This window comes from Gossypium hirsutum, chromosome A01 (assembly GCF_007990345.1).
Source record: "Gossypium hirsutum isolate 1008001.06 chromosome A01, Gossypium_hirsutum_v2.1, whole genome shotgun sequence".
NCBI lineage: Eukaryota > Viridiplantae > Streptophyta > Magnoliopsida > Malvales > Malvaceae > Gossypium > Gossypium hirsutum.
Window position 1 is genome coordinate 119,512,018 of NC_053424.1, and position 15,167 is coordinate 119,527,184.

At 30.8% G+C, this 15,167-nt stretch overlaps 1 protein-coding gene and 1 long non-coding RNA gene across 4 annotated transcripts; both read left to right on the forward strand.

Annotated features, from left to right (window-relative positions):
* Window positions 1–1,818: 1,818 nt before the first annotated feature.
* Window positions 1,819–4,604, forward strand: LOC107939662 (protein trichome birefringence-like 34). 2 transcript variants are annotated; one of them, XM_041116004.1, is made up of 5 exons: window positions 1,819–2,331; window positions 2,498–2,655; window positions 2,745–2,941; window positions 3,026–3,187; window positions 4,016–4,585. In XM_041116004.1, the coding sequence occupies exons 2-5, from the start codon at window positions 2,572–2,574 to the stop codon at window positions 4,362–4,364; spliced, it is 792 nt and encodes a 263-aa protein (XP_040971938.1). In that variant the 5' UTR covers window positions 1,819–2,331; window positions 2,498–2,571; the 3' UTR covers window positions 4,365–4,585. The 2 variants fall into 2 exon arrangements, with proteins under 2 accessions (XP_040971938.1, XP_016728511.2); XM_016873022.2 differs by having other exon boundaries at window positions 1,820–2,331; window positions 2,484–2,655; window positions 4,016–4,604.
* Window positions 4,605–13,682: 9,078 nt separating this feature from the next.
* On the forward strand, window positions 13,683–14,884 carry LOC107958083 (uncharacterized). 2 transcript variants are annotated; one of them, XR_005928858.1, is made up of 2 exons: window positions 13,683–14,110; window positions 14,263–14,884. It is a non-coding gene; the product is annotated as an uncharacterized lncRNA (long non-coding RNA). The 2 variants fall into 2 exon arrangements; XR_001700577.2 differs by having other exon boundaries at window positions 14,283–14,884.
* Window positions 14,885–15,167: the final 283 nt, after the last annotated feature.

A 15,167-nucleotide genomic window follows, 5' to 3' on the forward strand; every position in this document is an offset into this window, starting at 1 on the left:
TGCATAGAGATCAATTTTTAATAGTAAAAATGAATGAATTTTTTAACAGAATGATCGATTTGCTTTTTGATCTAATGTAAAAGGGATTAGCTTGCCCAATTTTTTCGATAGAGGGGGCAAAATACAATCCGACTTACTTTTACTAATATATATAACCTCATTAATGCATTGCCTTTTAACTCGGTAAAAGAAGAATCATAGATGCTTTTGTATTAGGAGTCAGATTGTATTTTGTTCCCTTTATTCAAAAAAAATGATCATTATGTTATAAGTTTTATTCATTTATACTGTTAAAAATCAATCCTTGTACATTAGCATAAGGTACACGTGGTATATGTAATTGTTTGGTTATTCCATCAACTATGTCATTTACTCTTTGATCTAACATATAAAGACTAATTTACCTAATTTACAAGTAAATGAAATAACATGCATTCTGGGGGCCTCTATGGTAGTTTTACCCTTTTAACTCTTAACTTATGGTATCAGTTTGGGCATTCCGGCCGTAGTGCATGAGGGCCTATTCATGATCCACTATTTATAATTATGGCTTGGGCCCTCTCTCTACAACAATAATTAAAAGCTTTTTCCCAAAACCATGGGATTAAAGGTAAGACTTAGATTGAATTGAGTGAAAAAATTTTCGAGTTAATCGAGTTTATGAGTCTCATTTTATCATCCTAACTTGATTTGAATTTTTTTCGAATCGAGTCGAGTCGAATCAAGTAAATTTATTCGAGTTAAATTAAAAAATTAAACATGTCAAATTAAAATATTATTACAGTATAACTAATTTCATATTAAACCATTTAATCAAGTTATTTTAAATTGTTTTGAATTTGAATTTTTTCTAATTCCGAATTTGGATGATAATTAAAAAGTGAGGATAAAAAGAAATTAGTAGAGAAAGCGAGAGACAAAGGCACCTGTTGAAGTAACTTGAAGGCAACGAATTGGAAATGAGATAATTTGAATGATGTACCAACAACCCTAACCTATTGTCTCTTTTACTTATTTGACCAATACTGCTCAACAGTCAACATTACCCACAAACAATTGGAATGTATGTTATCATTAACATCACAACTTGCTCTTTCCCACAATCACAACTTTTGCTTCCACTTCTCTCTAACCCTTTTTTCAATTTTTTATTTCGGGTTTTAACATTTGGTCTGATCAAATTTTTGTATTGTTGATTTTTACGATGAAATCAATTAAAAGTGTTTTTGATGGGTCAAAATTTTGCTATTAATCTATGTACTTTATGCGAGTTATGAATTTAGCCTTTTTATTTTATTTTGGTCAAAATTTTTAACCAAATAGTAGTAGTTAAGTCCGTCAGGTTAGATCTTGTTATTAGTCCTAACGACGTGTAAGGTTATAGATTTAGTCCATATTTTTTAATTGGATCATTTTTAATTCGTATAATTTTTAAAATTTAAAATTCTAGTCTTGACGCAAATGACAATAATTAAATCCATTAATTAGCTTTTTGTGGGAGTAACATGTGAAAATAACAAGCTGACATGACATTACATGTGATATTATGTTTGCCATATCAGATTCTGAAAATAACAGAATTTAACTGCTACCATTTAGTCAAGGCTAGAAATTTAAAATTTCGATAAGGAGTAAAAATTTTCAAATTGAAGTATAGAGACTAAATTCAAAACTTGCACATATTACAAGGACTAATAGCAAAATTTAACCTTTTGATGGGAATTTGATGAAAATAATGAAACGTAGTAGTTTTGCAAACCCGGGTGTTGTTTTTTGGCCAGCGAAAGCAAGAAACATCCAACAGCTACAAGTCTAGTCCGTAGCTTTCAACAAACCACCCCATGTTTGAACTTCCACTTTTCCTAATCCAAAGAAATAATTAAAATCAATGGCTACCACCACCCATTATTAAATTCAAAAGGAAAGGAGACAAGGCAAAAGACAGGACAAAGAGGGGGAGAACATGGCGAAGAAGCAGCAGCAGCAGCACCAGGCTATGCAGCAGGTTCCTTCAATAGGGGGTATATGAAGCAGCTTCCAATCGCTTGTTGCCCTCCTCATTGCCATTCTAGTCGTTGCCACTATCTATATCAGACAAAGCAATGAACAACTGTTCCAATATTGGATTACATATGATTAAACCATCACCGGCTTGTCGTCGAGCTGCAATTTGTTTGCCGGAAAATGGGTATTTGATAATAGATCTTACCCTTTATACAAAGAGAAAGAATGCACTTTCATGTCTGATCAGTTAGCTTGTGAGAAATTTGGGAGAAAAAACCTTAACTATCAGTTTTGGCGATGGCAACCTCACCAATGTGACCTCCCCAGGTCTGTTTTTTCCATATATATATATGTGTGTATGCATGCATGTATTGAAGTATTGAACCATATAAAGACAAAGAGGGGATGGTTATTAAATTTGCATTTTTGGGAATGCTTTAAAAGTTTTGTGGAATGTTTGCTTGTTTTATGTTAATAAGGTTCAATGCCACAGCATTGCTGGAGAAGCTTAGGAACAAGAGACTTGTTTACGTTGGTGACTCACTCAATAGAAACCAATGGGTTTCAATGGTTTGCCTGGTTGACTCAGTCATCTCTCCAACCTTTAAATCAATGCATAACAATGGTTCAATCAACATTTTCAAAGCCATTGTGAGCCTTTTTAATATTTTCCAAGTTCAGTTTAACAGTGGTTTAATCATTTATTGATCTCATCATTTTACATTTTGTGATATATTAAGGAATATAATGCAACAATTGAATTCTTCTGGTCTCCATTGTTGGTGGAATCAAACTCCGATGATCCAATTAGCCATCGTGTACCGGATCGGATTGTGAGAGTTCAGGCAATCGAAAAGCATGCAAGACATTGGACTGATGCTGATTATCTTGTTTTTAACACTTATCTTTGGTGGAGAAGACGTCAAATGAAGGTCTTGTAAGTACATTTTCTGACCTAGCTAAATTAATTAGCACCTTTATGTCGTCCAAGTTTTAATTTGATGTGGGTTTTGAGTATTAGGTGGGGATCTTTTGAAAGCCCCGAAGATGGGGTATTTAAAGCAGTAAAGTTGCCGAGAGTATACGAGATGGCCTTACAGACATGGGCACAATGGCTGGAGGTTCATGTTGATAGAAACAAGACCCAGTTGTTCTTTATCAGCATGTCACCAACTCACCAAAAGTATATATATAATCTTATCTCTTATTTGTTCATCAAGAGTAATGAATTTAGATTAAATTACAGTTTTCGCCTCTCAATTATGCTCAAATTAGCTATCTGATTCATATATTTTAATTTAGCATTATTTGATCCTTAATTTTACAATGTTGAAGTGGGATTTTTTTTTCTTTCAAAAACTCCCTTCTAACTCATCATATGGATATTAATTGTTCTTTTTGTGCATTGGAAGGGTGTTTTTAAGAAAAATCCCCCTCAACATTTAGTTAAATGTGTTAACTATTTGAACTAGGCCAAATTGTAGTTTTGGTCCCTCTAGGATGCTTAAATTTGGGATTTAGCCTTATACTTTTTTTTGATGCAATGTTAACCTCTCATCTATCATTAAATAGGAGGAAAATATGTTTAAGCATACTTGAACTGACGCAATGTCAGTCGAACTATGACTTAAAACAATAATTAGCCCTTATATTTTAATTAACACAATTTGATCTCTCTACTTTTATAATATATGCCATTAGTTAATTCAAATAGTTAACATAATCAATCATTCTTATTGAAATGCTAATGTAGATTTTTTCTTAAATACAAGTTGTGGAACTCGTTTGACGATGATTTTGCGTTGGAAGGGGTGTTTTAAGAAAACCCCCCACGTTAGCATTTCAACCATAATAAAGCTATTAACTAATTGAAACTAGTTCAAATTTTGATTTTGGTCCTTTTACTATGCTCAAATTTTGACTTTAGTTTTTATATTTTAATAGTACAATTTGATCTCTCTATTTTTATAATGTTGTTAGTTTAAATAGTTAACACAATCAATCATTTCAGGGCAAATAAATGGGGCGGAATCAAAGGTGAAAATTGTTATAGTGAAACTGAACCGGTTACCGAAGAAGAATACGTTGGAGACGGAGCGAGTCCGAGGATGATGCGCGTAGTTGATAGCGTACTTGGTGAACTGAAAACAAGAGGGTTGAACGTCCAAATGATTAACATTACACAGCTATCAGATTACAGGAAAGAAGGCCATCCATCAATATATAGGAAGCATTGGGAAACAATAACGGAAGAACAATTATTGAATCCCAAAAATTACTCGGATTGTATCCATTGGTGCCTCCCCGGAGTGCCTGATGTGTGGAACGAGTTGCTCTACGCTTACATTCTTGAACTTTGACGATATCCTAGTTTCACAAATAAAAATATGTGTTTATGAAAACTGGGGTTGATAATTCTTTGATGTAACTGTTGATTGTATCATGAGTTATAGAGCTGACAACATTTCGTAAAGAACGAATTGTGCAAATGGAAGTTTTTTTTTTACATGCAAACCCTTTTAATTATCAAATGTTCGGAAAGAAAATGTACAGTCACATGTAATTTTCATAAAAATGAATTTCAAGGTTTTCTATATTAGAAAAATGCTATTAGTTGTATATTTTACTTTTTGTAATATTTTGGTACAAATATTTTTGTGTAACGAGCTTACACCGCTTTGTATTTGTTCATTACTAAACATATAGGTTTTACTATTAATATATTTTATGTAACGAATTTCACGGAGCACTTATAGAGAACTTGACATATGTCTCCTAATGAAACCAACAATATTGTGAACCCAAAACTTGACAAACTTCAAAATTATGCATCTCCGTTAAGACTACATAAGGGTCATGTGGAGTCTTAAAATAATTAATTGTTTGGTGGTACAACATGTTTTATCCTAAGACATCATGTCATCGTCACTATTAAAAATATCAAATCAGACTTCCACATTAACAATGTTAAGATTGGTAGTTAAGTTTTCATCCACTATAAAAGGATCATGCAAACAACTCACATGGGTCTTCTTTTTCTCATTCTCTCTTTGCTAAATCTGAAAACTCTCCTCACGAAATTACAATTTTCTCCCGATCTTCATACTTCTTCCCTTCATTCTATCTTCATCTTCTTCCTTTGTTCATCTCACTAGTTAATTATTATTATTATTTATAAATTAATGTTATTCGATAGTTATATTATGCTTTATTAAATTTAAAATTGAGTTGAAATGAATTTTTGTAAGACTATTTTCTCACAAACATAATAGATCTTCGACTTAACCCCCAATAATTGGCATTGAAAATGCAAAGGCCAGACAAACTCAGTGTCAAGTAGCGCAGCCATTACGGAATTAAAGGCCAATAATTACAATTATTAATTGATAAACTGTTCCTACTTTATAATCTTTTTAGTAAATAAATATATATATTTTTGTAACTTAATATATAAATATAAATAATAAAAAATTAGTCACAGATTTTGAAGAACTGTATTTGGTTAAACTGTGAAAAAATGAAAAAAATTAAAGATTTTTGCTTTTTATTGCTTAAATAAAAATAAAAGATATTGAAAGTTTAAATACATTCAAATTTTCCAATTGAGTTTTAGTTCAGTTGACATTAATATTATTGCCAGTGTAAAAGGACGTGGACTCGGATATGCTGAAACACATTATCTTTTTATTTAAGAATTGGGGAGGGGTTATAGCCGTTGTTCTAAAAATTATATAAAAAAAACAAAAACTAAAAGATTTAAACATATAATTAATTTATTATGGCTTATGTAAGTAGCAAAGCCATTATAGAAGCTCAAGGTTGTTGCTTTATGCACAATCTTTTGGCTTTGCATAAAGACACCCCATTTTCCTTTTGCTTTTCTTGTAGTTCTTGTCGTGGACAAAGGCATATTGGTGGCCGCCATACATGCATTGTAATTTGCAATTGCATCAAAAATTTCAATAAATTTATTTATAAAAGTAAATAATTTAATTCTCTATTTAATATTAAAAACAATTTCAACTTAATATCACTCTGAACCTAATCCTAATATTACTTAAAAAAAGTAATTTGAATAGATTAAAATAAACGATAATCCAAATAAAAAATCTAATCAACAATTTAAAACGATTCGGACCTAAAACTTAACTTAATCCGAACCATTTTCACCAAAGATGTTTGCTAGGTCGATGGATTAGCGTCACCAAGAAGTCTGTCTTAGTCGTTGCAGGTTTCATTTTCAAATGAAAAGGACCTGCAACCTGCACCATGGAACTACATGGATGGAGAACTGAATTGGCCTTTAGTCATTTTCACTGCCTATTCTACTTTTATATCCAAAACAATGGTCCATGTATATATATATATATTCCTGCTAGCTACAGTTTAACGTACAAGGAAGAGCCTTGATTTTGATGTAACATCCGCAACCCATTTATTGTAATTTGTAGATATTCTTTCTCTGCACCCAGGCCACCCACAACCTGCATTTCATGCAATTTGCTTTATTATTTTCTAGGCCAGAAACTATATGAATGGTGTGGATGTGATTTCATTTGTCACACCCATTTTATTTATGGTATTTGGCCCAAATAATTGGAATCTTTTTCTATCAAGCTGCCACCATCTCTAAGGAAAAGAAATGCTAATAGGGAGCTCCATGGTTAAATGTTTAAATTAGATCAAATCTTTCACAAAAGTGTTTAAAACTGCACATATGACACTTAAATAAAATATTGATTGAAAAGAAAAAAATTAGAATAAAAACATAATTAGAAACCAGATATATAATATTTGAAAAGTCTTTATTTGAGCACTTTCTTAAGTTTAACCCTCATTTGACCATTTTGAAAAATTTAGCCTTCATTTTGAGCACTTTTATATGACCATTTGAAAGGTTTGGATCTTATAATGGATACTCTTAAAAAGTTGAGCAACAATTTAAGCATTTAGTCAATTATTATCTATATATTACGTGTGATGTGATCGCTTGAAATCAGAATAAAATTTTAATTTAAAGACGCAATTGAAAAGCCATTTAATAATTGGATTGAAATAATAAGAGAAGAGAAAGCGAGTGAGGAGTGTATGTTTGTTCAAAAGTACGTATTTTTTAAAATTTTCATTTTCTTTTCTCTTATTTTTCAACTCCAATTATAAAAAGTTAAGAATTAATATTATAAAACAACACGATTATATAAAATCAATTTGAAACAACGTTGAAAAACCTTACAACCTCGTATTTAAAATTAGAAACATTGCGATCTCAAACTCATCATTTTCATTTACTTATTTAACCTTATATGTAAGTATTATTAACTACGTGACTAAATATTTTTATTTTAGAAACGCCACATATTTCAATTAAGCAAAATTTCTTAGACAAAGTTATCAATTGTACTTCAATTTTTTAAAAATTACAACAGATCCAAAAGAATCAATTATTACAAGCATTAAATTAAAGGGATAAATCGTAAAACTAACCATGAACTTTGATTTAATGTACAATTTTATACAAAACTTTGATTTTGTTCAATTTTATACATGAAATTTGATTTGATTCAATTCTCACAAACTATTAATACAATTACCAATACAACATCATTTTATGTTTATATATTGCATACACAAATAATTATATTTATCCAATATAAAAATAAATAGATATATTTATTTCTTTAAATGTGTATAATTGAATCAAAATTAAAGTTTATGTATACATTTTAAATACAATCAAAGTACATGTATCAAATTGCACATTGAATAAAACTTTATGTATAATTTTAAAATTTATTCGTAAATTAAATAACCAACTTACTAACTTGAAATAAATCTTAAGGAGAACCCGCATACTTACATAGGAACTCGAACTTGAGATTTTAAATTAAAGTTATCTCTACTTTAACCTTAACATTGAACCAAAACTTTATTAGTCAATTAAACCTCAATTATATGTAGAAATTGAACGAATATTTAAACCGAAATGAAAAATAGATACAAATAAAAATATAGAGTCTGGAAATTAAAACTTCAAAGCCCTCTAAATTTATAATTTTATATCGACCCTTCACAATAACATTAGTGAATTTGGTGAGAGTTGTTTGGAAAATAGTGAAACGATGAAGGGGGGGGGGGTCACCCACATGTGTGCTTTATTAAACAGTAGAGAAAAGGAGTGGGGGATTGATGCGACGGGGAGATGGTGTAATATAGTGATCACTGCGTCACTGAGATTAATGAAAGTGGGGACTCACTGCCGCATTCACAACCTGGTATTCGCTCCTATCGTCCCCCCCGCTTTGCTATTTGATTACATTACCTGCTATCCTTTCAACACCAAATTTTATTATTCATCAAAATTTTATGTCGGACATGGCCCCATGGCCCCATTTCACCTATATCATCACATTTATACCATTTTGACTTCTTCCCATTTCCCCCTTTCTTCATTGTTTTCATATAGACTAATCACTAATCGTTTGATTTGCATTCATGATACAAAAGAATTTAAATCCACCACGATTATTTCCCTTTCAATTCACATTAATTAAACAATTTTAATCAAAGGTATATGTGTTTAAAATTTGATTTACGTATTTTAAATATGTATTATACTAAATTTGAGTTGAGATTTAAAGCTAAAGAATTGATTAATATAATATTAATATTTAATGATTCAATCATAACATTTTAAAATTTAGATTATATTAAAAACTTCTAGCATAATTAACCTTAAGCAATAATAATGTTTAAACAAAAATTATAATATGTTAGTACCCAATTAAGAATAGAGTGGAGAATTCTAATAAGTGTTCAGTGTAATGCTAAGTAAGATTACACTATCAAATAAAAAACTTGAGTTTAAATTTATTCAGGGGGGCTGGCATGGGCCCTGGCCCCCTAAAATGTAAATTTACTCTTTTGGCCCTTAAATTTTTTTTTAAAAATTTTAAATTAGTAAAAGGAAAATTACACTTTAACCCCTCCAAAAATTATAAAATTTTGATTTAATCATTTACAAATTATAAAGATATAAATTATAAAAAATTAAAATTTTATCCAGCCCTCTCTAACAATTTGTTTTGGCTTCGCCCTTAAAGTTATTGTTAAAAAACAGTTACAAAATTCCATATGTTAGTTTAATAGTTAATGTGTTCATCATCTCAGATATAATTTAGGTTTGAGTCGTATTAATCGCATTGTTTTGAAAACTTTATTTTCTTCTTATAATTCATTAAAGAAACAATTACAATTTCTGAAAAATGGGGGTTTTGCCTGTGGATAGGAGGCCCCAACGTGGAGCATAGAGAACAAATAAAAAAGGGTCATGATTTGACCGTAATCCTACCGTATCCCAAATAGATTCCCAGTTCCCCCTCTACTTGGAAAATGACAAAGGGACTTTAAAACCAGTTTTAAGGCGTCGGATGTTATACAAAATTCGATCATGTGGACAGGGATCCCCCGGCAGGTTTAGTGGGATGACCATAAAAACTAAACCCCAACTTTAAAGTCCCCTAAAATTTGAGCCATTGTTGGATTCACCAATTACATTTACCTCTAACTACTCAATTCATGTTATGTCATGCATCACCTAACATTATTACTTTACTGTACCAGTATGGATTGGTTGGCAGGACAGGGTTGGTGGGTGCTGCCATTTAATTTTCAAGCCCAAAAAAGGTATGATGGCTAGATTTTACATTCATCGTGCCACATTCACTATTTTCTCATTTAGTTAAGATTTATCACTATACAAACCCATATCATTACGACTAGCATATCACTATACTAAAATCAATTTTTATTTTCATCTCTAGTTCCTTTACATTCAAGTCCTTGGGTCATTTTAAATTTAAGATTTTTGTTTAGATATTTTAAATTCGAATCATTTAAGACTTGTATCATTTTGGTTTAATTTAGTTTAAGTTTAGGATGCTTAAATTGTTCATTTATTATGATCAAATTATGTAGAGATAAATTTGAGTGAATAATTTAAAATTTTGGTATTCTCGTAATACAAATTTAAAGTAAGTTTTTATTTGTTGTTAAATGTGAATAGGGATAAATATAAAAAATATACATGAACTTTGATTTAACGTGTAATGTTATACATAAACTTTAATTTTATGCATATAATTTTGATTTGATTCATTTTTTACAAACCATGAACAACATTATCGAATTAGCACCATTTTATATTAATGTATTGCATACATAAACAATTATATTAATCCAATATGAAAATAATGTACATATTTATTTCTTTAAATGTGTACAATTGAATCAAAATTAAAGTATCATAATTATATAGGAATCACAATTTAACTTTTAAATGCATAGTTACATTTAATCTAAATTTACGTATCAAATTACTTGTTAAATCAAAATCCATAAATAAAATTGATATTTATCCCTGTATAAATAATAAGTGTTAAGGTATTTTTTGATGATTTTTTATAAAAGCAAATTCCTATAAACTCACATGCCACTAACATGGTTGGCACTTATAATTCAAACACAGGTTTGACGTAAACACTAGGCCACGAGCTAGGGTTTAAGTATTTATATATACACAGTAGAATTCCTTATTGGCTACGAAAGATTAAATTACGTAGCTTGAAGGATGAGGATGTGTGAGTATCAATGGCCATTATCCAAATAAAATAAACAAATTCAGTGACTGGCGAGAATGTACCTGTACCTACCCTATTGGAACAGAAATCAAAGCTCCAAATGAAGACCCAATTTCCGAGGCGTCTTTCAGAGTCCGTGGAGAGTTAATTTACTTCTTGGATGGATGGAGTTTGTAATTTTCCCACTAAATGGTAATATTGCAATGCCAACCCCTCATTTTACTCCCTGGCCACTACATTGATTTCCTGTCATATATGTACATATATAGTCACCAACCTAGCTTCTCTAGCCAATTTTATTGACAGCTAAGGCTCTACAAAAGTTATGTGTAAATATATACCAGTACGTACCTCTATTATGTGGCAGGTGATATTGAAATTTTGGGAAATTTGGTGTTGTTTTTACTAGTATTTTTGGTCCTGGAGAAGCTTTTATGAAGATGCATGATGAGAGGCTTATATTCAATTGAGGCATCAAAGCTGACCCTAGCATGTAAGCTTGTCAGATTTGTATGTTTGCATGTTTATGTATATTTGTACCATAAACGTAGTGCATATGTTTCATAACTCACAAGGTAAGGGTGTTTCATCAAGACCATGAAAATGAAAAAAGAAGAACATTAAAGTGCTCTGATGATGTCAGTCCTTTCACCATGAGAGAGAGAAATAAGGAGTATTTGGAACTCAAGAGGACACTGGTTGCCTGCAACTGCTTGCAAATCAAGTATATAAAGGGGGATCCAACTTGAAAATTCAATCCTTTTAATTCGGATTCAAATATGATTAAATTTGATTTCATCAAAAAAAGTTAACTATCGTTATTCAGAAATAAACCAAACTTAGAATGATTTAACCTGAAATGATTAGAACAAATAACTTCAAATCACCCAAAATTCAGTGTCAAACTTTAATGAAAAAACCCAACTTGAGGTAAAAGGATCATAGAGGTCATTGTATTAGGAGTCGGATCGAATTTTGCTCTCTTTACTACAAAAAAGGACAAATTAGTTTATGGGTATTAAATTAAAGAACAAATTGATCATTCCTTCTGTAAAATATTTCATTTATTTATACTGTTAAAAATTGATTCTCGTACATCAGCATGAGTTCCTACATATTTTGCAAGAGAAAAAGCAACGAGTAGCTACATATTTTGCTTGTATTTTTCAGTTTTAATGTATTAATATTATTGCTAATTCATTCAATACACAACTCAGTGTAAAACAATCAAATCAAAGCCAAAATTTCATTTGGGCAAAATGGAAAATGGTTGATATGTTGACTAACAAAAAATGATTTGACTTTAATCCATTGACATTCATTCAAAATAATCAGAAAAAAAAAACATTAGGGGGCCTCCCTTTAAAAAATATACCACTTGTTTTATTTAAATTAGGAATGTGTCATCATCTACAAGGAATTTTGGGCCGTTAAATTATGGGAGCTACTTGAAGCAAAAACATGGTGGGTCAATGTTATTATCATATTGGAAGAAACTCCCCCCATTTCTGATAAAAGTTGTTTTAGCCATTTACCAAACTATTAGGAATTAGTCTGTTAGTGTTTAGTGGAATTTTAAAAAGGCCCACACCATACATAATCTTGAATTTACCCATGGAGATGGGCATATGATTAAAGTAGTAGATATTTTGCAATGTGTTTAATGCTAGTCTCAAACTCCTTGGAATTCAACCAAACCAAAGCTTATCATGGTGGACTCTCATGGTTAGGCATGGATGAGATGGGTTCGGATTAGGTTTCTGTATGGTAAAGATAAGTCAGGGGCACGCTGGAACTTCTGCTCTAAGATGACATCCAAGTCGAGTGGCTTATAGGGTTGATACTTGTGTCTTTGTTTTTAAGCATTGACCTAGTTTTCTACTATGAGAGCTACGTCCATTAATGTTTAAATAATACGACTATTGTTAATTGAGTTTTTAACTCGATTGATATAGATATTGTTGTTAATACAAAAGGATATAAATTCGAATACATTAAAGTACATTATCATGAATACATGTCAAACAATAACAAAGAAAAATCTTTTATTTAGTCCCTTTATATGCTCGTGCCACTTCACAATCAAAGAATTAATAAAATATTTAAATCTATCATTTCCATAAATAAAACATATTTAATAATATTTAATTTGAAACCCACAAACAAAATTGAGTGATATTTGAACCTCTAATTTTTTTTACTAACTATGGGTGGATGAAAAGCGAAACAGAAACCCTAATTATAGATATTCTTTAGGGGGAAAAGTAATTAGAACTATATTATGTACTATCATAATGATTAATGAGAAGATTAACCAAAAAAAGGAGAGGTAATAATAATGATGGTGGAGACAATAAATAAATAAATGGTAAAAGTACTATGAAGATTCTTGTATTAGGAGTTAGATTGTATTTTATTCTTTTTTTATTTAGAAAAAAAGGGTAGTTCCTATATATTAGATTAAAGAACAAATTGTCCTTTTCTATTAAAAATTTTATCTATTTTTACTTTTAAAAACTAACGTAACTGACAGATTAATCAAGCAATTACATATGGTATATCACATGTACCTCGTTTTGATATACAAGGACTAGTTTTTAACAGTAGAAATTGGATGAAATTTTTAACAAAAGAACTAATTTGCTCTTTGATTTAACGTGCAAAAACTAATCTGCCCATTTTTTAGGAGGAGTAAAATGCAATTCAACTCCTACTACAAGGGTCATTATGGTTATAAATAAATAAAAGGTAAATTGTGATAGAGGTCACCCAATTATATATATATATTTTTTAGTCACATGACTATGAAAAGTTACAAAATGATCACTCTATTATTTAATTTTGTCTTTTTTAGTCACCAGCTAGCTAATATAAAAAATAAAAACACCCAAAATTCAAGATAATTGAGTGATCATTTTGTAAGTTTTTATAATTGGATGGACAAAAAAAAAAGAAAATACCATAATTAGTGACGATAAAAACAGTGCAAAAATACAAAATAAATACGGTGGATTTATGAAGTAAAGATGGAATTTATTTCCACATATACCGTAGTCGGCAGAAAATATAAAATAAAAAAATATAGCTCAACATAGAAAAATAATAATAATACATAGTCAAATTAAGAGTTTAAGTTAGTCAAAGCTTTCTCATGACTCCATGAGAGGCTGACGTTTGTCTGCATTTTCCCCTCCCCACGTTCTATAAATACAGGCCTGCTCTTCTCACAAGCTCCCCCCACCACTCGCCAACATTGGGGTTTTATTCTCTCCTTTTTTTTAAAAAAAATTTCAGTATGGAAGAATCTGTTAAGCTCAGGAGGGATAGCGCCATGGATGATCCATCTTTCAAGCTTTCATGCATGTATTTTATTTGATCCTCATATAGCGCTATCCATCCTGAGTTTCATCGGTTCTTCTTGCTTGCTGTCGCTCCGTTAGCTGAAAAAGGAACACACAAAAATCTTGTGGGTACGTACCGTTACTGCATTTTTCTCCTCCATTTTTTATCAATATTTCTTGTTTGTGTGTGTGTGTTTTAACATATATTGTTGAAATCAAAAGGGTTTTGGTTGGTTTTCTCTTTCCCAATTCTGGGATTTTTAAAGGAAATACAATTACAGGTGTTGGGTAAGTTTTGCAGGTTCCACGAATCCACTAGAAAGGGGGAGAAAGTGTTGAAGAAAATTCCCCTTTGTTGTATAAATTGGAGAAACAAACAAATAAGGGGCCTTATATTTGTGGACATAATTAGTTTGGTCCTCTAATGCACATGCGGAAATGATGCTTCTGCTTGTATTTGGTGTTACGGAGAGGCACTGTCGCTGTTATAAATTAAGTAATAAACACTATTATGTGCATGAAATTATTGAAAGGATGTAATTTGTCTTATTGTAGCAGTGGACATTGAATGAGAGTGAAGAGTATGGCATGTGCTTAGGTGCAGCCTGCAGGTCTCCTTTTGCTTTTACTGGCCTTTACCATGCTCCAACTAATGGGGGTTGACATGATATTCCGATTCATAATAATAATATTATTATTGAATAACCTCAACTTGGTGTTATTTAATAAGGTGGAATATGTATATATAGAAGCTAGGGACCATTTTTCAATGGATTTGAAGACAGCTTTGAAAGGCATATGGCGCAAGTCATGTAAAAAGGTTTCCATTTCCAAATTCCACTTTCTGGGTTTTTAATAATCGTGAAGTTATGATTAAGGACCAGCATGAACTGTTGAATTTAAGCTCTTCTTTTTATTTATTTATTTATTTTTGAAGTTTTGGCCTTTTTTGTTGTGAAGATTTTGTGGGTTTTCGAATATTTTGTCATTAAAAAATGAAAAAGAAACTAAAAGTCGGACCATGTTCCTCCTTTAGATGCCATGCACAGTGAAATAGCAAACAAGAGAATACTAATTTACTATCAAAGTCATTTTGGGTACTTCGGTTTCCCATACTAAAGAAGAATTTTATAATTCCCTTCTTCAATAATGATGAAAGAGATATAGACTTGACTTCATCATCAGT

Excerpts from the sequence above, each read along its gene's own strand:
- LOC107939662 (XM_016873022.2), top strand. The coding sequence starts at position 2,240 with ATGTCTGATCAGTTAGCTTGTGAGAAATTTGGGAGAAAAAACCTTAAC. Across the intron at positions 2,942-3,025 it reads AGACGTCAAATGAAGGTCTT|GTGGGGATCTTTTGAAAGCC; the intron begins GTAAGTACATTT and ends TTTGAGTATTAG. Across the intron at positions 3,188-4,015 it reads ATGTCACCAACTCACCAAAA|GGCAAATAAATGGGGCGGAA; the intron begins GTATATATATAA and ends CAATCATTTCAG.